General features: G+C 33.9%; 4 protein-coding genes and 1 pseudogene across 4 annotated transcripts in view; 2 read left to right on the top strand and 3 right to left on the bottom strand.

The window, feature by feature from the left end:
- The window catches only part of exp (expansion), a 156,034-nt gene extending 144,734 nt beyond the window's left edge, over positions 1 to 11,300 (top strand). The window contains exons 8-11 of the mRNA XM_090102620.1: positions 2,374 to 2,660; positions 6,215 to 6,299; positions 8,562 to 8,753; positions 11,158 to 11,300. Coding sequence (XP_089958746.1) covers positions 2,374 to 2,660; positions 6,215 to 6,299; positions 8,562 to 8,753; positions 11,158 to 11,300 — 707 coding nt within the window. The remainder of the gene's footprint in view (positions 1 to 2,373; positions 2,661 to 6,214; positions 6,300 to 8,561; positions 8,754 to 11,157) is intronic.
- Positions 11,301 to 13,804: 2,504 nt separating this feature from the next.
- Positions 13,805 to 15,275, bottom strand: LOC149908006 (putative serine protease K12H4.7). The gene has a single exon (XM_090103487.1). It carries the CDS (start codon positions 15,245 to 15,247, stop codon positions 13,805 to 13,807), a length of 1,443 nt encoding a protein of 480 aa, XP_089959613.1. The 5' UTR covers positions 15,248 to 15,275.
- A 771-nt stretch (positions 15,276 to 16,046) lies between these two features.
- Positions 16,047 to 17,456, bottom strand: LOC149908005 (putative serine protease K12H4.7). Its single transcript, XM_090103295.1, has one exon. The coding sequence runs from the start codon at positions 17,454 to 17,456 to the stop codon at positions 16,047 to 16,049; it is 1,410 nt and encodes a 469-aa protein (XP_089959421.1).
- A 1,731-nt stretch (positions 17,457 to 19,187) lies between these two features.
- LOC149908004 (putative serine protease K12H4.7) lies at positions 19,188 to 20,702 on the bottom strand (annotated as a pseudogene).
- An 84-nt stretch (positions 20,703 to 20,786) lies between these two features.
- On the top strand, positions 20,787 to 27,531 carry LOC149908003 (intraflagellar transport protein 74 homolog). The gene is made up of 11 exons (XM_090103451.1): positions 20,787 to 20,899; positions 22,042 to 22,168; positions 24,073 to 24,310; positions 24,383 to 24,579; positions 24,644 to 24,820; positions 24,908 to 25,033; positions 25,115 to 25,216; positions 25,292 to 25,597; positions 25,949 to 26,063; positions 26,938 to 27,047; positions 27,249 to 27,531. The coding sequence occupies exons 1-11, from the start codon at positions 20,787 to 20,789 to the stop codon at positions 27,456 to 27,458; spliced, it is 1,821 nt and encodes a 606-aa protein (XP_089959577.1). The 3' UTR covers positions 27,459 to 27,531.
- Positions 27,532 to 27,845: the final 314 nt, after the last annotated feature.

Here is a 27,845-nt window from a genome sequence, read left to right as displayed (position 1 = left end):
CCATATTTCATGTTTATTAAGAAAATTTTCTGGACATTGAAAAATGGTCTTTAAACTTAACATTCAGGTCATCAGCTAGACTAATCTGAATTCTAATCCCGTTGCGTCGTCTGCGGTATTTCCACAAACCACGTATATCTTACGTAGTCAAGATTTGTTCAGCGTTATCTTGTTCGCAACAATCATTATCTAGCATCTAAGGAATAATGCCTTTTAAATCCCTTTGTTGTTTTATCTGTTCTTCGTTTACACTGTAATGTTTACTTTTATCGATGGTGTTAATGTGTGAACCTATCGTTTTTCAATTAGGAATACATTTTTGAATTAAACATTTTTCATTATTTAATATTTTATCGTAGTTTATCTTGCAGGACTGTTTGAAATATAAAACATTAATGTGTCCACAGAGATAGAGATAAATTAAAGCTATAATTTTAATGCTCCAAATCCAATCATTCGAATTCAAATATCGTTAATAAAATACAAGATAATCACGAACCTCACATAATAACAGCAATCGATTGTTTCCAAATTAACTAATTAACAAAGGCCCACCTAGTTACTCCTAGATCGACATTATAATTGGATGGCGCCCCTCAAGGGCCTTTCAATCTATTTCTGCTTGCTCATCCGAAATAATTTAATGTGGCGTAGTAAACAGCGGCATACAAATAACTACCGCATCCTATAAACGTGTTGAAACTTTCAAATCTTACCTTGCAACAAAACAACACGTTTTATTACGTACTGTTAAACGTTTTAATCGTTAATAGACTGATGTTTACAAAAAGAGTAACAAACAGAAATCATTTTAGATGTGTTGGTATGTATGTATAATAGTTATTAAAATTTAGGTGTTTGTACAAAACATTTAGTAAGTATTTTACTAATAATACAGTTTTATAACTTCATCAAGTATTTGCCAAACAACCTTGCGATATACTAAGGCACTAGAAGGCCTAGATAGTGTAGCTGATTAATAATTTATAAAGCTAAGCAACATTTAGTCTGCAGTGTGTGATTGTGTAAGATGCGATTACATTACGTAGATTATACATTGAATCTTCGCTGAATGCATAAAATTGCTTCTACATCTTATAGCATTCGTATAGCATCGGCTTTGAACATGAGCTTATTATTATCCATGTTTGTGAAGTTTTGGTATAAATAATGGTTATAAAAGTCGGGAATTAAAATATCTATACGTAACTGAAGTAGCCCTATTAGATATCCAATTTCGACATTTCAAAGCATCGTTAAGGAAATGGAGAGCATTAGGTACTGCCTACGCAATTCCAGAAATTTAATCGAATAATTGACGCTCTCCAAATAACGTCTTATATTTATAATCGTATGAGCTTTATAAGTAATTTTTATAATATTTGCATAAACAATAGTCACAAAGACGTTATAAATAATGCCTAAACCTTCAACCTTTACCGTCTCAGCTAATATCCAGTCGTGGCTATTGCCATTCGATCTTAGACACGACATCATGCATTGCACAAACACTTAAATGTTACCAATTGCTAGACTTCATGATTGCTTCATATAAATACGATATTTATATGTAAAACGTCTAACAAGTCCTGACTCGGAACGTTCTAGATTTTATTTGACGTCCTATTATAAACGCGTTACTTTTAACGTTAGTTCTATACCCAATATTATTTGCGATTTAATAGCCGTCTTTGTTTGTCGTCATTGTTGAAGTGAAACTTCTTTATTTATTTTTCTGCCATTACTGCATTGGCGAATATTCCAAATTTTCTCAGCCAATTTTCATCAGTATGCTTACGTACTTTTGTATTGACACTAACTTTACAGAAATTGAAATTTAAACTGACAATTGGTATATCATGGTATATCAAGTAACATTCAGCCTTCAACGTTTACGTATTAGCCAAGTATTAGCCTTTAGAATTTCATCAAATTTAAATAAAAAAGCTGTCAGACTATTGTTACGAATTCATATATACCTACCAATGTGACACGGGCGCCATCATTTAGTTGAATTATTACCGCATCCTTATCTATAGAACTGACGATCATAGAAACACTTGAATATAATTTTTATGGAGATAATAACCACATTCTGATGAATCAACAACTGGTATATCTAATGTTGGAATTAATTAAACGAAACCTGCCTTGTTTATGCCCAATTTATTTATTGCTATTACCGAGTAAACTTTATGTTTATTTACATTAATGATTTTCAATAAAATTTTGTTAACTATTAAGCTTGTAACTATTAAGTTACCAATTATTACCTACTAATTTTTAAGTTCCCATACAATTAAAGATTGTTAATTTTCTTGTATTCAACTAATTATAAATTCCAAGTATTAAAATCATAATTTTCTTCGACAGTTCAAAGACCAATGGACATAAAGAACCGTCCTCGAATCCCGATACCTGATGAAGACCCTTACAGCATCGCAAGTTCCAACGCAAACGGATCAGGCTCAAGCGGCAGTTCTGGCGGTTACGGTCACAACGGTCACATTGCTCTCAACGGTCACAATGGTCATAACGGTCACGGTGTTGTGGCCGCGACTAGAGAGCAATTAATGATGCAAATGGGACAGAGGAGGGGAGAGAAGCCGCCGAAACTTCCACCACGGGAGAATGGTTACGGACCAGCTGATATACCTAAAGTACGTATATATTATAGGATTTTCTAAACAGTCTCATTTGATTATTATTTCGACTATTTTTGTTAGTTGGTATTTATTTTAACTTAGTTGTCCAATATTAAATAATGCCTATCAATCACATGGCTCGGTAAATTTCTTGGCAACATACCATAAGTAGAAATATAATAATATTTAATTAAAAGTACGCTACATAAATTAATTTGTTTAAAAAAAATAAGAATGTGAAACATACGGTAACGTTATGAGATGGCAAGCACTGCTATCCGTATGAGGAACAGTTACTAAATCAATGTTAAAATTCCACCATAATCGTACTTATAAACCCATAACCATTACGAACTAAACAACGGCCTACATATCATATTAATGGAATATGATTTAACCATTACTTGAATTATATTGGCTAACTGTTTCACATTATAGGCCTAATTTAATAAATACGGTGTGGTCACAAGCAATCTTGCGAGTGAAAATTGCATTATGAATTCTATTACTGTTTAGCTTGGTTTAGTTTTTTTATAGATTTAAGCAACTCATAATTCGCTGCAATTTTTAACACTTACGCTGTTCGTAACACGGATGAAACTAATTTTTCTAACTATAATTCAACTCACGTGTTTGTGGTGAGAAATGATCTTACTGTTCGCGATTCCCATGCGTTTTATAACGCTATTGCAATAATAATTATATTTTTCCGAATTACATAGGTTTTAATTACACTACCAATACCAATCAAATTTAATAACAAGTTTCATAAGCCTTATCTTACCTTATTTGGTTAATTAAGCACAATATGTCCGAGACGAAAAGTACTTAGTACATTAATCAACTTCCAAATATAATTATAAATCATGCCACGGCGTAATCTTTTACGTGTATCCTTATTAAATCCCTATCAAATTTATTATTCAATTTCGTCCACATTAACTTATCACGGCTGTCAGTCATATCCTCTAAGCTTCCAAAATTTAAATATAACGAAGCCCTAATGGAAAAGTTCTTAATCTCATTTGAAGAAAAATAAACATTAAACACATTATAGTGTGATAAAAGCCAGATTTACGCAAAGTGATTTCAAAATGTCCCTTGACATGAATAATGGAATATTTTCAATCTGCAGCCGAGCTGCCTGCGAAATGTTTTATACCTAATGCAGCGTTATCAGCTAAATAATGATCTTTATTTATTACTGGTTTTTATCACTTTATGTGACTGAATATTAAACACTAATGCGTACTTATAGGTATCGAATTTGAAATTGCAATTAAGAACAAGTGTAACAGGCCTTTATAAATATTTAAGTATTGCTCCAGTTTATCGTTGCCATATAATGATGCATATATTTTAACTGATTTAGATTGCAATCTAATTTTAAGGTCAAACTAAAACGTTGCATCTATTAAAATATTAAATACCCACTTACAGATTTATATAAAAATTCTCAAGTCATCGTCATCTAAAATTGAACAAAAAAAAGCTCCAAAAATATGTATAACAAAAGTTAACTCTAAACTTACATCCGATTGTAAGACAAAACATGTTGGTACGAATGCCTACAGTAAACGTTTATTAAGCAACTATTTCCAACGTCCTTGTAAGAGCTTCCTTGTGAAACATTAATAAACATGCTAATTACATTTCTGTTCATATATTTACATCAACATTATAAGAAATGAGTTTTGATGATATCTCGATTACGTAAGACGACTTTTATGTTTAGAAATGAACTTTTAAAAGTAAAACTTTGCTATAGTTTAGTAGAAATTCGTTACGCTAAAACGACAAACTACTATGCTAATATGTAGACATTTAAAAACAAAATTCCAATTAATGACATAGGTGGAAAAATATTTCGTTAATTTGCGTTGTAATTATAAATTATACAACTAATCCTAGTTGATTTTGGGTTCAGGGTCAGAGGTGTCTTAATTTTCATAATAAACTCATTAAGCTTATGAAGGCTTTATCCGTTTTGGTAATTCTTAAAGGAAGAGGGTAAAAATGTCCTTGAATACACAGAATTATACATTTTTAAGACCATTAGAATATAATTCTACTTACGAATTGAATCGACTCTATTAGTTAAAGTTATGTTACGTTTATTGAAGATTGATTTTTTTTTTCGCACTCTGATCACTTTTTCTAAAGAGCCAGCTTAAATATTTAACACTAAGGAGTTCTATGAAAATGTAACAATGCATACAATTCAATTACGAGCAAATTAATCGTATGCATTCGGTTGTAATTGTATTTATATTATAATTGACCATGTCTATAATGAAGAGACTTAAGTCATTATATATATATAGATAACACATTAAATTTCCTTATCTCAGAACAGAAGTGAAAGTTTCACGTCTGTCTGATCCAATACCATGTCACATTTGTAAGTGAACTTGCTCCGTTCTATCCCACCATGATATGCAATTCTGTTTCACGACAAAACCGACATTTCTGCTCTAACAATAAAGCCCTTTATATAGAAAACCCATTGAATGCGCTGAATATTAAACTGTGCGCTGATGTACACGAATTTACAGCCCATAGTTACACCGGTGAACAATGGTAGAGCAGATATCCACGACGTATCTCAGATATCAGCGCGGCTAAAGATAAATGACAGTCAGCGCCCGAGTAACCTTCGATCTCCTTTTATTGGTTTATCCAAATGCTCTGAGCTTTTGCTATGACATTACAAAGATGAAGAATGTCCTTTGTCCCCTACGTTCACTTTTAACTTGATTTAACGCTTCGCACTTTATCTGGGCATTCGTATGGCTAGCGAGATATCCCCTGACCCACCTTGTCAACCGAACACCACATATTTCATGAAATAAAAGTAAAGGATGAATTTTAGATATCTTTTTAATGCTCGCGCTCGAGCATTTTACGCGACTGTTTTTACAGAAAATAATGTAGAACAGCCGTGAATTATGGTAACACGAGATTCTGTAGCAGGGTGGTGCGCATAATTTCTTTTACTTGATAAAGCCACACGTACTCTATGAGCCGGTATCAATGTTTGTTGTATATCTTAACTTGCAGTGTAACAAGATAAGAATAGTCAAATGCCCACGCACTCTTTGCGGCTCGTGTTTTTTGTTCGTGATTCCAGTTTTTAATATATTTCTATATTCAACCGATAACATAATCGTGTTGACGTGTTTATACTCTTAAGAACCCGAGAAATAAGAGCTGTATTATTGTATGGTATTAAATGCCTCGAGCGATACAATGCGTCGGGTCAATAAAAAAGGAAGGCTGCAGGAACCACCCTAGTGCAATTACGATTTGTGTAATGTAAATAAAATACGATATGTTAAATGTATAACAATGCTATCGTATTCGATATTGTGTTAAGTAACTTCTTTAGTTTATTTTATTCTTAAGGCTACATTTTATTTACGGATATTACAATTGGAAATACAACAATGTATTTGCTGATTCCCTTTCATTTACATTTGCTGTTCTTTTTTATTGTTTAAAGATGAATTTATACCTAAATAATAGTTTGTATTTATAAATAAATTAATATGAAATTTATCAAATTACAGCCGGATTATGATGACATCGACGACCGCGTCCCAACTCAGTTCCCGAGAGGAAAATCTGATAAAGGAAAAGATAACAAGAAATACGGTAAGTAATTTAATAAAAGCTCTCTGTTAATTAATTCCTACTTTTTATTTTACATCCATATATATACCTATAAACCTTAATAATGCCTCTTTATAAAGTAAAAGCACTATATGACTGCCTTAAATTGCTCTTAAATAAGGGCTTGTATACCTCAATATACCTAAATTGTTCGATTCCCAATTAACAATTTAAAGAATATATCTCTTTCACAACCTAGACCTCAGTAATTAAAATACCCTACTTTAAATTAGCTATGCAAAGCGGGTACTTAACCTTAATTAACCAACAGAAATGTAGAACCTAAATGTTTAAACAATTGTCGCATTAATTACTTGATAGCAATAAATTGTAGCATAGGTGTAGCACATTATTTCGTTCAACCCAATGGCTAGGTTTAATACCATATAAGGGATGACAAGGACATACTTAATCGCTTTGTTCGTCGCACTTTAGTAATCAAGATACTGGGTTAATTAATTTTAAACAAAGAAATCTAAAAGACTAAATTTGGATAATGTTTCTTTGAACTAAATTGCAGACCAATCCTTCAAATTTACGATCAAATCACAAATGATCTCACGTATATAAATTGCGCATCAAAACGATATCTTCAGAGCCTTGAACGACTATTAGGTTGCGACAGACAGACATTCAGTCGCGCACGCTTTCCACTTATTTACGACTAGATTTCCGCCCGCGGCTTCGCCCGCGTTTTCAAAGGAAAACCCGCATAGTTCCCGTTTCCGTGGGATTTCCGGGATAAAACCTATCCTATCTGTTAATCCAAGTTACCCTCTATATGTGTGCTAAATTTCATTGTAATCGGTTTAGTAGAATTTGCGTGAAAGAGTAACAAACACACACACATCCTCACAAACTTTCGCATTTATAATATTAGTAGGATATTATTTATGTGGATTGTTGGTTACACTCTGACACCAATGATTTACATACTTTACGACCAATATGAACTACTACTGTTTCTTTAAACTTATTGCTATTTAAATACCTATATTTCAAACTAACGATTTTAGGTACGTAACTATAGGAAGAAAAATATTAGAGAGCGAGTTATTAAGTTCCTCAAGTTCAAATCCATTATTATTTTAATAATATATTTCCTATTTCCTACTTTTAAAATGATTTCTAATTACTATTTAAACTAATTACAGTCATTATTGACCTATTAATGAAAAGGAATAATTGGAATTCCATTATCATGCTTCACTTAACTATAACACTTGTGTAAGTAGGTACACAAAAGATTAACCAGCACACGTGTTAACATTGACCTTCTCAAGACAATGTCAAAAATCTGAGTCAATCACTTAACAGTCGGGTCATGTATGGGAAATAACGTTTACACCCAAATAATGCAAATAAGATCATTTGACAAGAAAATTAAAGCATAGGAGCTTAGGATGGTACTAAAAAACCTATGAGCTCATTACAAAATAACCCGACTAAAGATCTATAATTAAATTGCTGATTATTTTGTGTACTAGATATTTAGTTTCAAATTAAAATGTAACAATATTTAGTTTTTTTTTAAAGGCTTTACAGATTTCCGCCTTTCGCCTGCTTTGTTTAACAAATTATGTACTAACCCCTTAGATCTATTAAAAGTCTGTATGTCAATTCGCTGCATTGTTTTAAAGATCTACACATACGTAGGGATAGACAGAAAGACAGGAAGCAGTTTTGTTTTATACAATGTAGTAAATATTTCCTGAAGTTATTCAGAGTTCACCTATTTGATGACTTATTGGAACCGCTCTCACCCTTTCAAATCCCGCGATTAACGTACAGAGGTTAGCAGACAATACAGTTTCGCAACCTCTAGCTGACATTTGGGCATATCCTTGATATTTGAGCGTCGTGTCGGGCGTAGGACGTGTAGGGAAATGTCTAACAACGTGCTTATTAAGTATTCACTTACAATAGGACCTGTTATTTAAGAAAATTATTAGTATTTTTTATAATAACTACTACTCTCATAATCTCGATGCAGAAGTTTTAGAATTAGGTAGCTAACATGTTTTTTTGTACAATGTCGAAATTTTTAACTACTTCTTTCTATTATATTTTCTCTGTTTCTCTTCTATTCTCATCTCTCTTCTATTTTTTTATTTATTTAAAAATTAACTTGCTTGAAAGAGACTTGAAAATTTCCCTTTGTATTTTCCCAACAATCATACACTTGTCTACATCATATTATACTTAAGTAGACACCATGCTATACAACACATTAACGCATTCCAGACGACCCCTACTACTGCGGTCTCCGCGCACGCGTGCCCAACTTCGTCAAAACGGGCAAGCACGTGCTCCCAGCTATGACGGAACGGCTCTCGCTGAAGGAGGCGCCCGTCCCTAGCAAGCGGTACAGCGTGCACGCGCCGTTGCCGCACTTCGCGCCGCTGTGGGCCGCGCGCTCGTACGACAACGGAATCGGTGCGTACGGTGTGCACAAGCCGGCACTCATGTCGCAATTCTACCCCGACAGGGAGCGGCAACGTCGCCCGCTGCGCATCCACCAGCCGCGCTAGCTCCCGGTATTTATGTTTGTGTTCGCTTCGCTTCGCACGCCTGTCGCCTGGGCTTCTTCACTTGCGAGACATTTAATAAGGGTTGTGTTGGATTTTGGTTGGACTAGATGAGATAATTTCTTGGCCCGTTTGAAATGTTGAAAATGGTATTATTGCATCAATCTGCTCGCTTTTATTTCATACAAAAGTAGATATTTTTTATACTTAATTAAATAATTTCATTTATAAACTTTTTTTTGGTATTCAGATGTTAAATTGACATGCAATCCACCTCGGATAATCGGGATATCGGGATAATTCTTCTCAGATTATTTTCATAAACTTAACTCTCAAAAATTTTCATAACAGAGTAAAACCACAACTCTATTTACATATATCTTGACTCTAGTCCTTCCTATCTCAAATACTTCAAACTCACAAAAATCCTTAATTTTCCTAACAGCAAAACGGTTAAATGTCTCTACTAAATCGACCATTCTAGTCTTGTTTCACCTCTTAGTTTTTCAGTTTGTCATTACAGCCGGGAGCAGCGAAGTGCCGACCATTCGCTGCTACAAGCAAGCTTTGCTTCGAATGTTAGATAAGTCAATGTTGATCTCCTTGTGATCAACATGAGGTTACTGTGATTTTTTTATAGCAGTATTAATTCCAGGGTGGGAAAGTGATGGTGCTGGACGACCTATATAGAGCTGTCTTTTTTCCACGCTGGAAATAATACTGCTTTAAGACGTCATGGTACGGGGGTAGTATGTAGTCACTTGGAGTTTTGTCGATATCATTGGGGCTTCGTAATGAATGATGTTTTCGAGCTTGAGTATGTCTATTTATAGTATTGGCATGCGTAAGTATGATTTTATTTATTATCCATTATTATGTATTTTATATGTTGAAACAACATTTAAACTTCACGAATAGCTTGATCAGTGATGTAAAATTTGTATTCGGATAGTATCTACTAATACGTATTTATTTTGGTTTGTATTTAAATTCAGTTTATATTTATGTCCCCTTAAAAAATGCCGATATGTAATTTAAAATTATTATCCTACTTTTATCCTCATGGATGGAATGAAATGTTCAAATTCCAAACCGATAAATTCTACAAAATAAATAAACAAATACGCAAACAGAAATCGTATTTTCGAATAAAACGTGTGGAAATATTGAACGTTACATGAGCGTGAGCGTGTAACTCCAACATTACATTTTGCTTTTTCTCGCGACCACACATTATCGAAACCTATAAAATATGTTAATAGATAACGTGAAACATTTCTATCGAAGTGTACTTTATTTTTTGTATCAATGTTTATTTATATTTTAGAAATCTTATATAAATCTGGTATTTAATGTGGTAGGATTAGTAATTTTTTGCACTGCAATATTAATATAGCAGGTTAATACTGGAATTTCTAATGAACATTTTTTAATAATTAATAATGCACACTCACGAATAATAATTATTAATATTTTAATATTCACAAAACACGAATAATATTTTAAAGTATTATAAAAAATGTATACTATTTATTGTTTATGAAGACTAGTTTTTTTCTTTTTATATTCATTTATTTAATTAATTTACATATAATTATGGAAGGCATGCAATTATACTCAATCAATTATGATCTAGTATCAGAGTTCACTGAGATTGGTATCGAATGAAAATTTGCATGATTCAACTGGATTATCAATCATTTTATATGACAAATTGATTGATTTATATGATTGGTTATTATCTGACAAATATTTTGAACAATGATCTATTATTGCATTTTTAGTAGTCAATATTCTGCATGTTATTATTCATAATATTTGTTGGAAAATTACGGTGGTTTAGGAGGATTTCTAATGATCATATCTAGATATAATATAACTTTTTGATTTTTTCATTTTCTGGCTAAGTATATAAATACTTTAATTGTATAATCTTTCCTCTTAATAAAAGTATGTGGATTATCAACGTTCATTATTATTATTAATAACTTTAATATTCATGGCGATCGGTAGTTTGTTTTTTGAGCGAATTTCTTGGAATTTCAAACAAACCAATCACCGTAAACAATGGAGTTATCCTAAAGAATTTACATCGCGAAACTTGATTATTTTATAAATTTATAAAGAATAGAAAAAATTCGATCACGAGGCGGGACTCGAACTCGCTTCCTTTCACGCTAATCCGGGGCGGACTGACCAACTCAGCCACCCGTTGATTATTTTGTTTCATCAAGTGAAAGATTATATTTCAAGTATTTACATACTCAGCTAGAAAATGAAAACCAACCATACATAACATTTCCTCCCCGCAGACGGCGAGCACTTCGACCCGTACGCGGTGTACGGGCGCGTCCCGCAGCGCTTCCCGCCGCTCGCCCCGCACCCGCTCCCCCCGCACCCGCTGCCCCTCGCGCACCCGCACGCGAGGCAGATGTACATTGAGGACTGGGACTGAGGTACTGCGCGCACACACATACATATACACGCATAACATAGATGCGCCACATGTCTGTTGCGGTTGAGGTACTCGTGCGCATACACACATGATACACGCGCCCACATTAACTATATGGGCGCGTGACACACACACACACACACATAGATATATCATGCCACATGTCTATTGAGATTGAGGTATTAGCGCGCACTCATAGATGAACACGTGCGTTTACAGACACAAATACATACGTATACATACATAGATACGTCATGCCACATGTCAGTAAGAGCGGGATTGCGGTACTCCCGTATATGTCATGCCACATACCACACATACATAAATACCTACACATAAATACACACATGAGTTTACATACATTGATATGTCATGACACATATTTGTTAGAAGTGAGGTATTCCTACACTACACGCGCGCCCGCATACACGTGCGTACAGACATATATCACAACTCACTAGTATGTAGTGGACTCGTATTGAGGTAGACACACGCATACATACACATAAAAACACACGCGTGCGGATGCATGGATATGCAGACTGAGACACATATAAAAGACTAAGACTGACGCACAAACATCAAAATATGTCCATCAAGAACTATAATGCCACACGCTCAAACACCAATACAAATACTTCACGTCCATTAAGAACTGGGACTGACATATACAAATTCAGACAAACAAACATTCCTCGTGTCCATAAAATCAAAATATGTCCATCAAGAACTATAATGCCACACGCTCAAACACCAATACAAATACTTCACGTCCATTAAGAACTGGGACTGACATATACAAATTCAGACAAACAAACATTCCTCGTGTCCATAAAAACTAACACTATAGTATATACACACACATACATACATACATACACACAAGCGCGCGCGTAATGTACATAAAATGTAATATACATTAGCGAGTTGTTAGCCTAGTTTAGTTTACAAGTCATCACACTGCCTGATACTCGAACTTTTATGTAAGTGTTGCCAGTTTTGAGACGTTAATAGTCACTTTAGAATGTCGATACAACTTTTCAACAAATTATTAATAATAATAGCCATTATTTTGTTCAGAATTATTTATGAGTCATAATAAAGTGAAACTTTTATCGTCTCAAAAGGAACACGTTCGAGTATAAGGACGTTAGATACGTTGATTGTAAATGGTTCAGCTGAACACTGCCACTTAACCGTGTTTCGTTTAAGATCGTGTAACTCTAGATTAGAAATAGGATTCGTTGTTATCGAGTTACATTGTGGTCTTTTGACTTATGTCAATCCTAGTCAATACAGGGTTGGGAAATTTTATGAGTTGACAACTGATAAATTGATTTTGTAGTAGCGCTTTAAATTTGTATACCTACTTCTTTCTATTTTTATACTGTCTTTGTATTCTATTGTAAATATTTCATTTTCTGTAATTAAGGCTTTCATATTTTTTTATTCATATACTGATACATCTGATTAATTACTATAATGTAAGTAGATATATAAATACTCAATTATTATATTATCTTAATATAGGTATTGTTCGTATTGATAATTTTGTACTTTAGGATTTATCCGTATCTAGCTTAATTATGTAATTTAAATAGTTTGGATATCAATTTATTAATAAATCTTTGTTTTATCTCTTGACATGCAACTGTAGAAATTTTATTTCATTAATCGAACAACAAAACTTATACTTATTGTCTATTTCTATGTTCAATTTCAAAATTATTGTATCGGAGGTGCTAGACAGGTTACCATTTCATTTTATCTTATGTGTATAATAGACATAATAATTATGAATAATACCACAGTAACACTTAAATAATTTAATTATCAGTAATGTCGGTATGTTAATTTGTAACAAAACTCGTTTTTGGATAAATTTATGCGATTTTACGAAAAAGTAGATTAAATATTTGAAACAAAAATGTATTTATTTTCGAAAAATGTTTGTTAATTTTATATAGTAAAGTAATTTCGCCATCACACAATCTAGTTTTATTTAATTCGTATTTACACTAACCGTGTTGGCGATTTTACTTTGAGTTAGTGTTAACATCAACAACCCGACTGTATCGCAGGGTGTTGGTTATCAAGTAACCTATTCTAAGGAGAATTTGTATGAATTAAATATACAATTATTTTTAAAACCTTTGTTTTTCTTATATGACCCACATCCTCATGAAATTTGGTAGTACTTGCATTAAATTATAATAATCACTACCTAGATAGTATAAAACAAAGTCGCTTTGTCTGTCCCGATATCCCTATGTAATATGTATGCTTCAATCTTTAAAACTACGCAACGGATTTTAATGCGGTTTTTATAATAGATAGAGTGATTCCAGATGAAGGTTTTAGTATATAATTTATTAGGTTTTAGACAAAGCGGGCGAAGCCGCGGGTGAAAAGCTAGTAAAAAATAATTGAAACAATGATTAATGATGTGCGTTACAATTTTTAGCGAAAAATTTAAACTGTACTGTGAAATAATGCTTATGGTATCATACCGATGGCTTGGTATAATCTCCCAGACCGATCCAATGTTTTATCAAACTTTTTATATGCTGCTGAGCCTCTTTCAACTCTTCAGAAGCATCGCGACCTACATATAGATCAGAACAATGAGTTTCTCTAGGTATCACTACTGCAGGGGCTTTATAAGAAATATCTTCAAGGACACTTATAGTGCTCCAAGGATCCATATCACCATTAACAAATACAACATTAGTAACATTAGGTGTTAGTCCACCGTACATCTCATTAACATTTTCCACACCATTATCAACCCTCGCTTCATCAAAACCGAATAATTGCTTACAAATCTCCAAATAATAGTCAGTTGGTAGAACGTCACCGAATGGTTGCTCTTTAGACGATGTTGTTTGGAAATATCCAAATTCAGTGCACACTTGGTAAAACCATGAATGATAGAAATCGGTCTGATTTAAATACGTAATCAATCCATCGAAAGTCACGTCGTTACAATCATCTCTTGAATCCCAAATAAGTTTTTCAAAAAACTTAATCTGTTGTAAACGTTCAGTTACTTCTATATAATAACAATGTTTTTTTATTTCCCTCTGGCCACCATATTGTGACTTGGTCATGTATGGTGATATCTTTGACATGAAGAAGATCCATTGATTTTTAACATCCGTTAAATCGTTTTCTTTGCATATATTATGTTCTCGTTTCAGTTGTTCAATCCCTTTGGAGCTTTTAAGCATTTCTTTGTATCGTTTGAACATATCTCTAGTAGTTCTCCAACAGTTGAATGTACCATATTGATCATAATTATCATTCACTTTCTCAATATATTCATAAAAATCTTTTTTCGCTAAAACTGGACCGCTACTCGCGATAGCTGCATCGACTAAATGGGGATATTTTAGCCTCATCCAAGCAGCTAAGTTACCTGCGTAAGATCCTCCAACCAGAACAACTTTTGATTTAGTGAATATAGTATTAGACTTTAATTCCTGTATTAGTGTCGCTATATCAGCAAGAGCTTGTCTCGAAGACAGCCATTTCATATTTTCTGTTGTCGAGTCATTGAAAGGTTTACTCTGTCCATAATATCGATGTTCTGTCATAAACATTGCTCCATTCGTTTCTTCTGCCAATTCATAAAGCGTCCCAATTGATAGATAACTTGGATTCGCTTCACCTTCCCCACCAAGAAACACATATATTGGACCACCATGTTTAAAGTGTTCTAACCGCTCAAAGTATCTCATTTTCCATGTCTTTGAATTAGGCTTGAAGTGGTCTAATGGCTGCTCAATCCAACGGATTTCAGTAGAAGCTTCGGAATTTGTGTCCGTATCAGCGTCCGATAGCATATGAAAAATTATTTCAATCAAGTGGTGATATCCTGAATCAAAATCTATACAATGTATATACTGAAGGTTGAAAAGTAATAAAGAAAAAATTAAAAGATTCATTTTACTAAAATTTAACCCGCACTTGTAAATGATAAGTGCTTCGTTGCAATATTTAACGAACAATGAGTTATATAGTGAAATGAGGTTATCATTTTGGTAAAAATACACTTTAATTTATTTAAATTTTATGATTATCATTTGAATATGGTGGCAAATACCACATTTTTCCAGTACTTTGTTCTGAAATGCCTTCATTAATCGATATGTTAATAGGAGTATTAATGATAAAATAGTGAGAATGAAATTAAAGCAGTACTTATAGCATTTCATAAAAATTTAAATGTGCCAATTTTATATTATAATTTTTGAATATAATTCAAAATACTTTTTATCGTCAGTCATTTGATTGATTAAAATTTTAAAGTGCTTATAACGGTTCATTAACCTATTAAGACTGCCTTCTGTCTCTATATTTTAATTAAATTTTTAAAATGTGTAAAGGCAATATCTTATTTTTCTACTAGGTCCGCTATGATAAGAATTTGGACTTGAGTATTGTTTAATTGAATCATTATCTCAATGTACAGTAAAAACTGTTTTTGTTTGAGTTTTTTTAATTGTCCTAGATATTATAGATTCAATACTTCCAGTAGAATTTATGCTATTTGTATATTAATTACTAAAAATATTGTTTATTAAATACTGTGTGAGTAATTTTGCAGACAAACGAAGTCATTTTCTTACATGTTTAATTATTTTAGTAATTTGTAAACGTTTTTGGAATTGACCTTGTAAAACAAAATATAAGACTTCATTTCTGATAATTATTATATTTGTATTTTGGTTGGTTAATAAGTGATCAAACAGGAATATTGCCGACACCAATCCATTTTTTAATATAATGTTTGATGCGCTCGACAGCTCCTTTTAGCTCTTCGCTTGAATCAGGCCTTATTACTATATCTGCACAATGTGTCCCTTTAGGTACCACAATAGCCGGTGCTTCATCAGATAAGTCTTGGAGCACACTTAACGTACTCCAGGGATCGACGTCACCATTAACAAATACAACTTGTTTTACATCTGGTCTTTGTCCACCGTAAGCGCTATTAGTTGTTTGTACAGCATTATCTACCTTGTCTTCATCAAATTCAGGACCAAACAAATTTTTGCAAATTTCTATATACATGTCTTTAGACACAGCATCACCGAATGGTTGAGATCTAGAAGAAGTTGTCTGGAAATATCCAAATTCAGTACATTGTTGATAAAACCACGAATGGTAATTATCACTTCGCTTCATAAAATTAATGAAGCCTTGGAAACTAATATCGTTACAATTTTTAATATTCCAAGGGAGCTTTTGTGATAATTTTTCCATGTGCAAATTGGAACAGTGATCTCTTATTTTGTCTGGGCCCCCATATTGAGATTGTTGCATAAAAGGCGAGATATTTATCATGAAAAATACGAATTGATTTTTCCTATCGCTCATATCAACTTCATCACAAATGTTCTGCTCTTGCTTAAGTTGTTGAATACCTTCGGAGGTTTTAAGCATTTCTTGGAATTTTTGAAACTTAGCTTTTATATTTGACAAACAATCTGGCGTGCCATAGCGTTCATAGTCGTCATTTACTTTCTGAAGATAATCAGAGAAATCCTTCTTTGCTAAAACCGGCCCGCTGCTTGCAATAGCAGCATCAACTAATTCAGGGTACTTCAATTTCATCCATGCCGCTAAACTTCCTGCATAAGATCCACCAATCACAACAACTTTTGAACTTTGAAATTTTGAATCAGATTTGATGTTCTTAATCAAATTCGCTACGTCAGCAAGGGCTTGTTTTGAGGAAAGCCATTTCAAATTTTCCGTGTTTATATCATCAAAAGGCTTACTTTTTCCATAATACCGATGTTCGGTCATATACATTGCACCGTTTGTTTCTTGAGCCAGTTGGTTTATCTCTCCACCAGATAAGAATAGTGGATTTGCTTCACCTTCACCACCTATAAAAATATATATAGGGCCATTGTTCTGAAAGTAATCTAAACTTTCAAAATATCTCATCTGCCAAGTCTGGGAATTTTCACCGAAATGGTCTATGGGCTGTTGGATCGATCGAGCTTCAGCAGATATTATTACACCAAATTTTGATACATCTTCCAATAATTGTTTTGTTAAATAATTGAATCCAGTATTGTACAAGTCAAAACTATACACACATTGAAGAGAGTATAGTATAAAAGAAAGCGTTATTATATTCATTGTTTTTTTTAGAACTTTACTTCGCCACTTGATGAATGTTCTATGGAATAATCCAACAATCAATGCAATATATAGTCTAACGAAGTTGAGGTATTAAATGAAAACATTTGAAATTTTATCAAAATTTTAATTATGTTATCAATATGAAATTGTTGTTCAATTCCAACACTCTTCTACGCAGTTAGCTAATTATTATTTTGCATTCCCGTCATTACCAAAGCAACATTAAAAGATGTTATCTGTAAACATAAACTTTCTTTTTCACTTTAATCTGATTTGCTATAAGCATGATTCACATACATTTTGATTACATTTATCAAGCTACCAGGGAATACTCGCTTATAAAATATACTTACGTTACAGAATTTAAATAATTTAAAGTATCTTCAATCTCGCGCAAATTCACACTCTATTCCATAATTTTCATAGCCCGATGAAAAAAATAGAACAATATGAAGAGTTCAGTCACAGGACCGACAGTAAGACGCTGAACTGGGCTGTTGAAATTAAAAAAAAAATAACAAACATTTTTTTTTCAATCCTTCTCTCATACCAAATCTGATAATCTCTAGACTTTCTCTAGACTTTTAGAGATCTCTAGACCAAATCTGATAATCGAACATGTTCTATCAAGGTTCTATCATCTATCATCTACGTATACATGATTGTGTAAGTATATAAAAATGAAACCCGTTTCGCGTTGTAACGGCATCACGTGTGAACGGCTGAACCGATTTCGATAATTATTTTATTATTATATTCCTTGAAGTACGATGATGGTTCTTATGTAGAGAAAACATAAATATGTACCACGGGTTAAGCTGGGGCGGACCGCTAGTATTGTATAAATAAAAATAAATAAATAAAAATTGCAAGAATGTGAATTAAAAAAATTCGAAAATTCGAAATTCTTTATGAAAAAGTATTTTACAAGTGGAAAGAATGTATTTTTATAAGTATGGAAGTTATTTATTTTTATTAGTGTTTTCTCTAATAATATGAACAGGAAAATCAGTGTCAAGGAAAACATCATAACATTATTGGCAATCGGTTACTGAGGTCTTGTGGAGAAAGAGGGAGAGGTTATTCTACATCTTTTACACTGATTGATTTTTTTATTTGCCACGATAATAATTTTTAATTTCAGAATACTGTAACTTTATTTTTAAACGCGCTTACAAACAAATAAAGCCAAATAAAACATCTCATCAAGGCATTTTGTAAGGTAAGCTTAGGAACCTTTATTTGATTTTTTAATTCATATTATAACATTCTAACTTTTTTTTGCATATTCTCTACTCCAAGCTGGAAATGAGAATTAGAAATAAATAAGGAGTTCACGATATAATATTATATAGTATAAAAACTAATTATATTATTATCCTTTCCAAGATTTTCACCTTAACAATCATAAATTATTCAATATTTGTATTAAATAAATAAATATTGATAGGATACGGATACGATGCAAAAAAAACATCTTAAATGTTCTTCTTTATTTTTATTTATAATTCATTGTAGTTAAGAAAATCATTTATATCCTTCAGTTTATTTAGATCGAGGTTAGACAGGGCAACTTTTTATATTTTTTTGGTCAAAATTATACAGTAAGCGTTTGTACTGCGGCGTCCATCCATCTGGGACCATTTCCCATACCAATCCAAGTTTTTACCATAATTTTAGCATACTTCGTAGCTTGTTTAAGTGTTTCTGGAGAGTTATACGTAGCGCTTAGATCTTGACAATGTATGGTCCAGGTATGACAACAGCTGGCACTTCTGAAGACTGCTTTACAAGGATACTTAAAGTACTCCATGGATCTACATCATCATTAACAAATACTACGCGAGTTACATTAGGTTTTAATCCCCCGTAAACTTGATTAGTTCTTTGCACACCCCTGTCCACTTTTGCTTCATTAAAATCAGTTCCAAATAAATCTTTACATATTTGCAAATAAAATTCTTTATGATTAACGTCACCAAACGGTTGTGATTTAGACGTTGTTGTTTGGAAATATCCGAATTCAGTACAGACCTGATAAAACTACGCATGGAAGTCGCTGCTTCTTCGTATACTGTCAATGAATGTAACGTTATGCCTTCACACGCCTTTCTATTGTTCTTTGAAAAATAGAGTGTACCTATTCTGTTTTTCCAATAGATAACGATGATTCTTAATTTGTATCGGCCCTCCAGATTGTGACGATTGGGTAAATGGGTTGATTTTATTCAAGAAAAAAAATGTCTGCGTGTACTAGAGTACACACGTAAGAAGTGAAACTTCTTTATGATCTTAAAAATGTCACGAGTATGGCGTAACGCAAAAATGTCACGCGTACGGCGTAACGCAAAAATGTCACGCGTACGGCGTAACGCAAAAATGTTACACTAAATTTTTGTCCAACCCCGATAAAGAAGTTTCACTTCAAAAAAACCATTGATTTCTAATATTACTTAAATCACAAGTTTCGCAAATATTATTTTCTCGTTTTATCTGCGCAATGCCTTGTACGCTTTGGAGCTGTGTTTTATACCTTTGAAAAATGGTTTTAACTTAACCAAACAGTTCGTTCGGAACAGGCGTTCCATATTTCTGATAATTTTGATTTACTTTCTCCAAGTACTCATAAAAATCTTTTTTTGCTAAAACTGGACTGCTACTCGCGTAAGCTGCGTCAACTAAATTAGGGAATTTCAGCCTCATCCATGCAGCTAAATTACCAGCGGGATCCTCCGATCAAGACGACTTTTGATCTCATAAATGTAGGATCAGATTTTATGTATGTGATTAATTTCGCTATAACAGCAAGGGCTTGCGCTGATGCTGCCACTTCAAATTTTCCGAATTTAAATTAGGAAACGGTTTACTTAGTCCATAATATCGATGCTCAGTCATGAACATTGCCCCTCCCGTTTCTTGTGCTAATTCTTGTATTACTCCAATCTGTAAGTGTACTGGGTCGGCTACTCCTTCTCCTCCCAAATAGATAAATATAGGACCATTTTGCCGAAAATATTGTAATGTTGAAAAATACCTCAATAAAGTTGGTTAAATAAAGTTGGTCAATACCTAGCTGTAATATTTTACTTAATTGTAATTTTCGATTCGGGTTTTAAACGATCGCTAGGTACATCGTGCCGAGAGCATCTAGAAGGCACCTCACGAGAATCCAGAGGCGGCACTGTATGTTCTACAAGCTACGACCACCTCTCTGTTACCTAGTTACTCTTTGTCCGTAACCATGGCAACGGCTAAACAACAAAGCTTTTGCGCGTGAACGCGACTGTTACATATTATTTTAATTAGTAATTAGTGTGATAAAAAGCTATGGATTTTTCCGAAGGCAGTGAACGTAGCGGGATACGGCGACCGGACGCGCCTCGGCCCGTGTCCAGACGAGGGTTCAGGGAATATACGAATAGTGGATCTGTTGTTTCGAGGTAGGTATTATACTAATAAATCATAAATGTCATAAATTTATTCACGAAATTCATATGTATTTCTTTAGAAGTATTTATGAATAGTCTTATATTTATATTTGAGTAAATACTCGTTAAAATATAATGTACCTACTTAGATAGGAACTTCTACTCCAGTCTTCTAACAAATAATGTTATATCTACCAATACCAGGTAGATAGGGGCTTGACTTTAGATTCTAGACTTTATTTCTCATTGTCATATTTTCGGGAAGAATATGGAATTTTCAATATTAATCTATTAATAGAGTGAAATATGTTTCCTTGATAATTGTGATTTATATCGTACATATTACCTATTACTTATACATTTTTTATATTACTTTAAATATCGTTACTTGAAATATCTACCTAACTAGGTTTTTACTTTATTTGACGAACAATTTCAAGTATGTATTAATATACGGAAACAGCTAATCTTTTTTGTTGCGTTTTTTAAACTATGTTATTTAAACTTATAATTGATAACTGATAAGAAAACAATGCAAGAAACACGTACAAATACCACTAATAATAATTTATTTATTATACCTTAGAAATAACCATCCTCAATTTTTTTATTTGAATCTAAGGAAAATAATTCGCAGAGCTCTTTTCAATTACTTATAGCATTAGGTATGTACCAACTCTTATTTCCTATGTGGAGATAGCTATAAAAACAGGTAAAGTACCTATGTCACACAGGAATTAAAAGAAATGTAGCTTTGCATTCAAAGAATTCTCAAATAGTAGTAGTAGATCGTATAAAATATCCCTATATTTTATACGATTTGGCCAAATGCGAACGACAAAATCGGAAAACATTGACGATTTAACGATCTGGTCAACCTATGTTGGCCACATCATGAAATGTGCAAATCTACGATATGGCCACGACATATCCATTAAAAATGTAGGTACACACGTGCCTAATGCAAATGTAAACAAAACGAATAAACTAGCATTAGGTATATAGCCATATAGGCCAAAGTATCTTCAAAATCGATCGCTAATTTATTAATTTTCCAATTACAACCAAACTATTGAAATAAATAATCTTTCGAATTAAATCTTTTCTGCTTGGTCTTACTATAATGTAGACAGTAAAGCTAATCGGTATTATAGTCGAAGCGGTACAATGCGTCCTACGTCCGCGTACCGTGGTGGTACCGCTCGGCTCTCAACAGCGGGCTTCGGGCCGGCGCCGCCCACCGCCAGCCGACAGCCCACCGCGCTGACGGGCATCTCTATGGTAAGTATACTAACCAGGGGCCTTAGACAAAGTAACAATTAAAAAACGATAACGAAGTTAGAAAAGGAAAAATGTATGGGATTGACATTAGATAGACCACGTGATCTAACGCGGCGTAGGTATGTCAATCCCATACATTTTTGCCTTTTCTAACTTCGTTATCGTTTTTTAATTGTTACTTTGTCTAAGGCCCCAGAATGTTTTAGGAATTTTTCAAATTCGTACAGATCGTGATCACAAATCTAACACTGTTAGAGCGTATACGCACTATGCGGGTAGCCGCATTGCGGGTAGCCGTCCGGCTGACCGCAAGCACAATTATGTACGTAATATTCATTTCTATGCGCACTGCGATGCGGCTACCGCAGACCGCACAGTGCGCATAGAAATGAAGATTACGTACATAATTGTGCTTGCGGTCAGCCGGACGGCTACCCGCAATGCGGCTAACCGCATAGTGCGTATACGCTCTTAGTTCTGACGCCTAATCTCTGCGAATTTGTTGGTCAGATGTAAGCAGCATCGAACTTAATTATGAGTTGATAGAAATATATAGAATTGATATAAAGATATGAAATTATTGATTTTAATGGTTGTATTTTTTTAATTTAGTCCTCATGTTTTAATTCTGTTTATTTTATTATTTTTTTTTATTATTCAGCCATGGCTGTCCCACTGCTGGGCAAAGGCCTCTCTTCCCTTCGTCCATGTCTTCCTATTGTGAGCAATTTTAGCCCATTCCTTACAATGAGAGTCCAGTTCGTCGCGCCATCTGATTTTGGGCCTTCCACGCAGCCTTTTTCCATTGTCGGGGATCCACATAGTGGTGATTTTTGCCCACAACTCTTCGGACATCCGGCAAACATGTCCAGCCCAGTTCCATTTGAGCTCGGCAGCTTTATGGGCTACGTCGACAATCTGTGTTTTTGAGCGCAGCGTTCTATTTTGAATGCGATCAGAAAGCTTTACGCCCAAAATGCTGCGCTCCATTGATCTTTGGCAAACCCCAAGTGCGGACTTTTGGCGATCAGTCAATGACCAGGTCTGTGCACCGTAGGTGAGGATGGGCAAGATGCACATGTCCATGAGCCTTCGCTTTAGTGAAAGAGGCAAGTCTCCTTTCATCAGCTCTTTCATCGACCAAAAGCTTCTCCAAGCGTTTTCAATGCGTTTGGCAACTTCTTGATCCTGCCTGGCTTGAAAAGAAACTATTTGGCCGAGGTAAGTATACTCATCGACATATGCAACCGACCCACCCTCGACAACGATGGTGGTTTTGGTGCTGTTAGTCATAAGCTTTGTTTTGGTCATGTTCATCTGAAGTCCGACCCTGAGGCTTGCATCGCTCAGGTCTTCGAGCATCGTTTGTAGCTCAGAGGCTGTGGAGGAAAAGAGAACAATATCATCAGCAAAGCGAAGATTTGTTAATCGATGCTCACCGATTTTAAAACCTTTGTTCTGCCATCGAGCTGCCAAGCTTCTAAATACTTCTTCCAAGGTAGCATTGAAGAGTTTTGGAGACAATGGGTCACCTTGTTTGACTCCTTTTGTTATTCGGAAGGATGGGCCATTGCTATTAATTTTTACAGAAGCTGTACTGGTACTATAGATATTTTGTATAAGGTGGATGTACGTCGGTTCTATATTTTGTTGTTTGAGGGCTGTGAATATGGCATTGTGTTTCAGGCTATCAAATGCTGTATCAAATGTTACCAACCAATAAATTAAAGGTGCTGGTATTATCAATATTTTACGTTTCTACATCATAAATGTGTGCTAAATTTCATTGTAATCGGTTATATCGGTAGTAGTATTTGCGTGAAAAAGTAACAAACACACACACACATCCATCCCCACAAACTTTCGCATTTATACATAATATTATTAGTAGGATTATATTCCAGATCGACAGACCAATAACGCAACAAGGCATATCGGGTCTACGTACAGGCACCGCCAGAGGGTTCCGCACCCGCCAACTCCAAGACAAGCGATACTGGGAGGAACTAATGCATGTAAAGGTGCGAGAGATGAAAGCGGAGATAGCAAGGTTGTCTGAGAGGGCAGAGGCAGGGGAACGGGAGCGGTCTGCTAAGAAACATTATGAGAAGAGGGTGCGCGAGTTGGCTAAGGAGTTGACAGGTTTGTGGTCATTATATTTTGCCTCTGTTTTGTATGGGAACTAATATAAAACTTTTACAAGTATTATTTCAGATTTGCAAGGGCGATTAGCCGATTACAATACGGCAATAAGAATTGCAAATGGTGAAACGACTAAACAATCAGTCGAAGAACAGACGAAGGAACTCGAAAGAAACAACAAAAAATTACAAGAGGAAGTTGAATTAGTCTTTTTAGAAAAACAGCGAAAGGAAAATCAACTAAGACAGCTTAGAGAACAAATGGACAAGGTAAGAAAAATAATTCATTTAAATTTTAATATTTGGTTGATAATTATAACAAAAACTGTTTCAGGAGCAATCTGCACTGTCACAAATTTTAACAGAAATGACCCAAGAGCAGAAAGATCAATACAACGAATTAAATTCTGCAGCTTTTGCGTTGAGAGAGGAAGTAGAACAAGCAAGATCTCAAATAGACCATTTGAGCAAAGAAAAGGAAGAGTTTTACAAGGAAATATCTTCATCTCAGGTAAAATTAAACAAAAATAATACTTAAGAAATACAAGGTTTAAATTTAATTTCATCTTTTATACCTATTCCCTTATTTTGATTTCAGTTAAAAATGCATCTCCTGGAGTTACACAAACGATTAGCAGCTGCTGAAGAGAAACGTGATAATTTGAAGAATGAAATTAATAATCGTCTTGACCCACAAGAAGAACGCGAAAAATTGCTGTTACAAGTAAAATATACAGAATTTATTTAAAAATATTTTCTTTATTATAAAAATATTACTAAATACTAAACGGATGAAAAATTTTAGGTACGTGAAGATAACGCTGCTATAGCATCTCTAGACAACAATGCGGCCAGTCTGAAGCAACAAATAAAAAAAGTGCAAGAATTGATTGAACAAGCAGAACAAGTACACAAACATTAATTTATTCATACTTAATATTAATTCACACTATTAAGATATTAAGCGATTTAATTGTTGTAGGATTTGGAGGAAGGAAATTCGGAAAGACACCAAAAGTACCGAGAACTTAAAAAGAGAGAAGAAACCATGGATGCTTTTCTGACAACGTACGAAGAAAACGTTAAAAAAGAAACGGAGAAAATAGAACAACTAGAGAAGGATATAGTTTTCGCGCTAGAACATAGTAGTTCCAATATAGATCTGGATCTAAGCGAGATAGACAATCTTAAACAGAAAGAGGGTTATACCTCCACTTATGATGACAGCAAGAAAACTATTGAAATGCTTACTAAGGATTATGAAAGATTTCAAGCCAATTTAAAAAAGGTGGTAAATTGTTAAAATATTATTTGTTGTGTTTCGTTATAGTATACAAAAAGAAATATTATGATGCTTTGTTCGTTGCCATACTCCTCTAAAAACGGCTTGAACGATTTTTATTAAATGTTATGTAGTGTGTAAGTTATAATAACTAAGTATTCGTGTTCTGACAGAATAAAGTTTGTTAGATGAGCTATCAAGCTATAGTAATTCTTTAAAATAGGTCTGCAATGGTTGCAATTATACATTAACTTGAATTATTATTTTCGTAGTTTATTTGTGCTAGGTAATAATAACATTACTCGGACACAATCAATGGAAATAAGTGGTATTTTATCAAATCAATTTGTTTCATAGGCTGAGGCGACACGTGAGCGCCTTGCTACAGAACTGCAAACATTGCCAGAAAAAACACAAGTCATGAAGGAAGAGCTTGTCACATTGTCGGATTTAGAAAAGCTTAGAGATGAAGGTTAGTAGCAAAGAGCAGACTTTAGTTTTGAATCAGTAATACATACTCAGAAAATTAAGAAGGCATTAGTTGATATAAGTAGCGTATCATTATTAAAGATAGTTTAACTAGATATAAAAATGGAGTCTTTTCATTCATAGGAAATTACTATCTTCTTTCTCAATTGCATATGGCTACAATATATAAAATAATTCAATAAATTGTTTTAAGGGCTCTTTCAATTTATGCGTTTCGTATCGGACCGCTGCCGCACGTTTTCCGTGCCGCTAGTTATAACCCGCTGCCGTGCCGTTGCAGTACGGTAGCAGTCCGTTACCAAACGCATAAATTGAAAGCGTATCGGACTGCCGTGCGTTTGTATGCTAGTGCTGTTTTAAATTTATTTGACACCAGTTAAGCCATGGACTCCGACGAAGAAACATTACTGTTAGTGCTCTTGTTGAAAAACATCAAACAAAAACTACTACTCCGTAAAAGAGCATCACCGATGTTTTCGTTAACATGTGATTTTAAGGCTAGCTAAATACACTGTTTTTTAAAACCACAATATTTTTTTATAATTTTGCCGATATATCAACATATCGATAATTTTTCCGCGATATATCAATGCTAATATTGATTTTTTTTAAATATCGATGTATCGATATATCGATATTTTTTTTCATTTTCGACATCCCTAAACTGAACACGTGGGATTTGGGACGTTGCCGTCCTGCTGTCGAGCGTTCGCGGTACGGACGCCGCGCTGTTGCCGCACCGTGCATTTTGTATGAAAACAAACGACCGGCCGTGCGCCGTACGACAAACGCACCGCTTCGGCACTGTAGCGGTCCGATACGAAACGCATAAATTGAAAGAGCCCTAATTGTTAAAGGTGAAGAACAAAAGAAAGCCTTGGAGAGTGAGTTAAGTCAATTGAAAGAAAAGTTAGCGCCTACAGAGAGCGCTGTTGTCGAAGCGTCTAAAAAATTAAAGAAATTGCAAGTAAGTATTATACAATTTCAAAGCATTAAAAGTAAAATATGGAATAGGATATTTGGTGCTTTAGCCTATAGTTCTATGCAAAAATTGATAAATTTTTTTCAAGAATAACATTAATTGTAAAGCCGATAATCATTTGTCGAAATATTAATCTCAATCATAATAAATAAAAAGTTCCTATTTAACGATAAATTATATTTACAGGCAAGTCTTGATGGAAACGAAATGTATGCAAAACTGAACAATTTAGAGGAACAATTAGCGCAACTAGAAAACAGAAAGACTATATTGGAAGAAGATATTGCATCAATTACACTGAAAGCTGATTACGAACCTTTGAAGAAGGAGGCTATGGGCGAACTAACTTTGTTAAATAAAAAGATTATTGCAGATTTGAATAATAAAGCGTTTTAAATTTAATTAAACTGCGTGTTATATTACTTCGTTATAATTAGTAATTGTATTGGAAGACATTCATTATTTTATTTTAGTAGTATATGGTAGTATTAAGTTGTTTCACTATGATCATATTATGCAATTTGATTATGTCTGTACATGGAGAAAAAATAAAAAAAACTTGAAATATTTTCAATTTTTTATTTCACTTATTTACACTAGAATTTTAAAACCTAACACTTACAGAACACTATTAATTACACAATACATTAAGAGCGTATACGCACTATGCGGGTAGCCGCATTGCGGGTAGCCGTCCGGCTGACCGCAAGCACAATTATGTACGTAATATTCATTTCTATGCGCACTGTGCGGTCTGCGGTAGCCGCATCGCAGTGCGCATAG

The sequence above is a fragment of the Colias eurytheme genome, chromosome 6 (genome assembly GCF_061535395.1).
Source record: "Colias eurytheme isolate Ceu_HAF_F1 chromosome 6, ilColEury1 Martin Lab GWU primary, whole genome shotgun sequence".
Taxonomy (NCBI): domain Eukaryota; kingdom Metazoa; phylum Arthropoda; class Insecta; order Lepidoptera; family Pieridae; genus Colias; species Colias eurytheme.
This window is presented reverse-complemented; position numbering and strand designations above follow the sequence as displayed.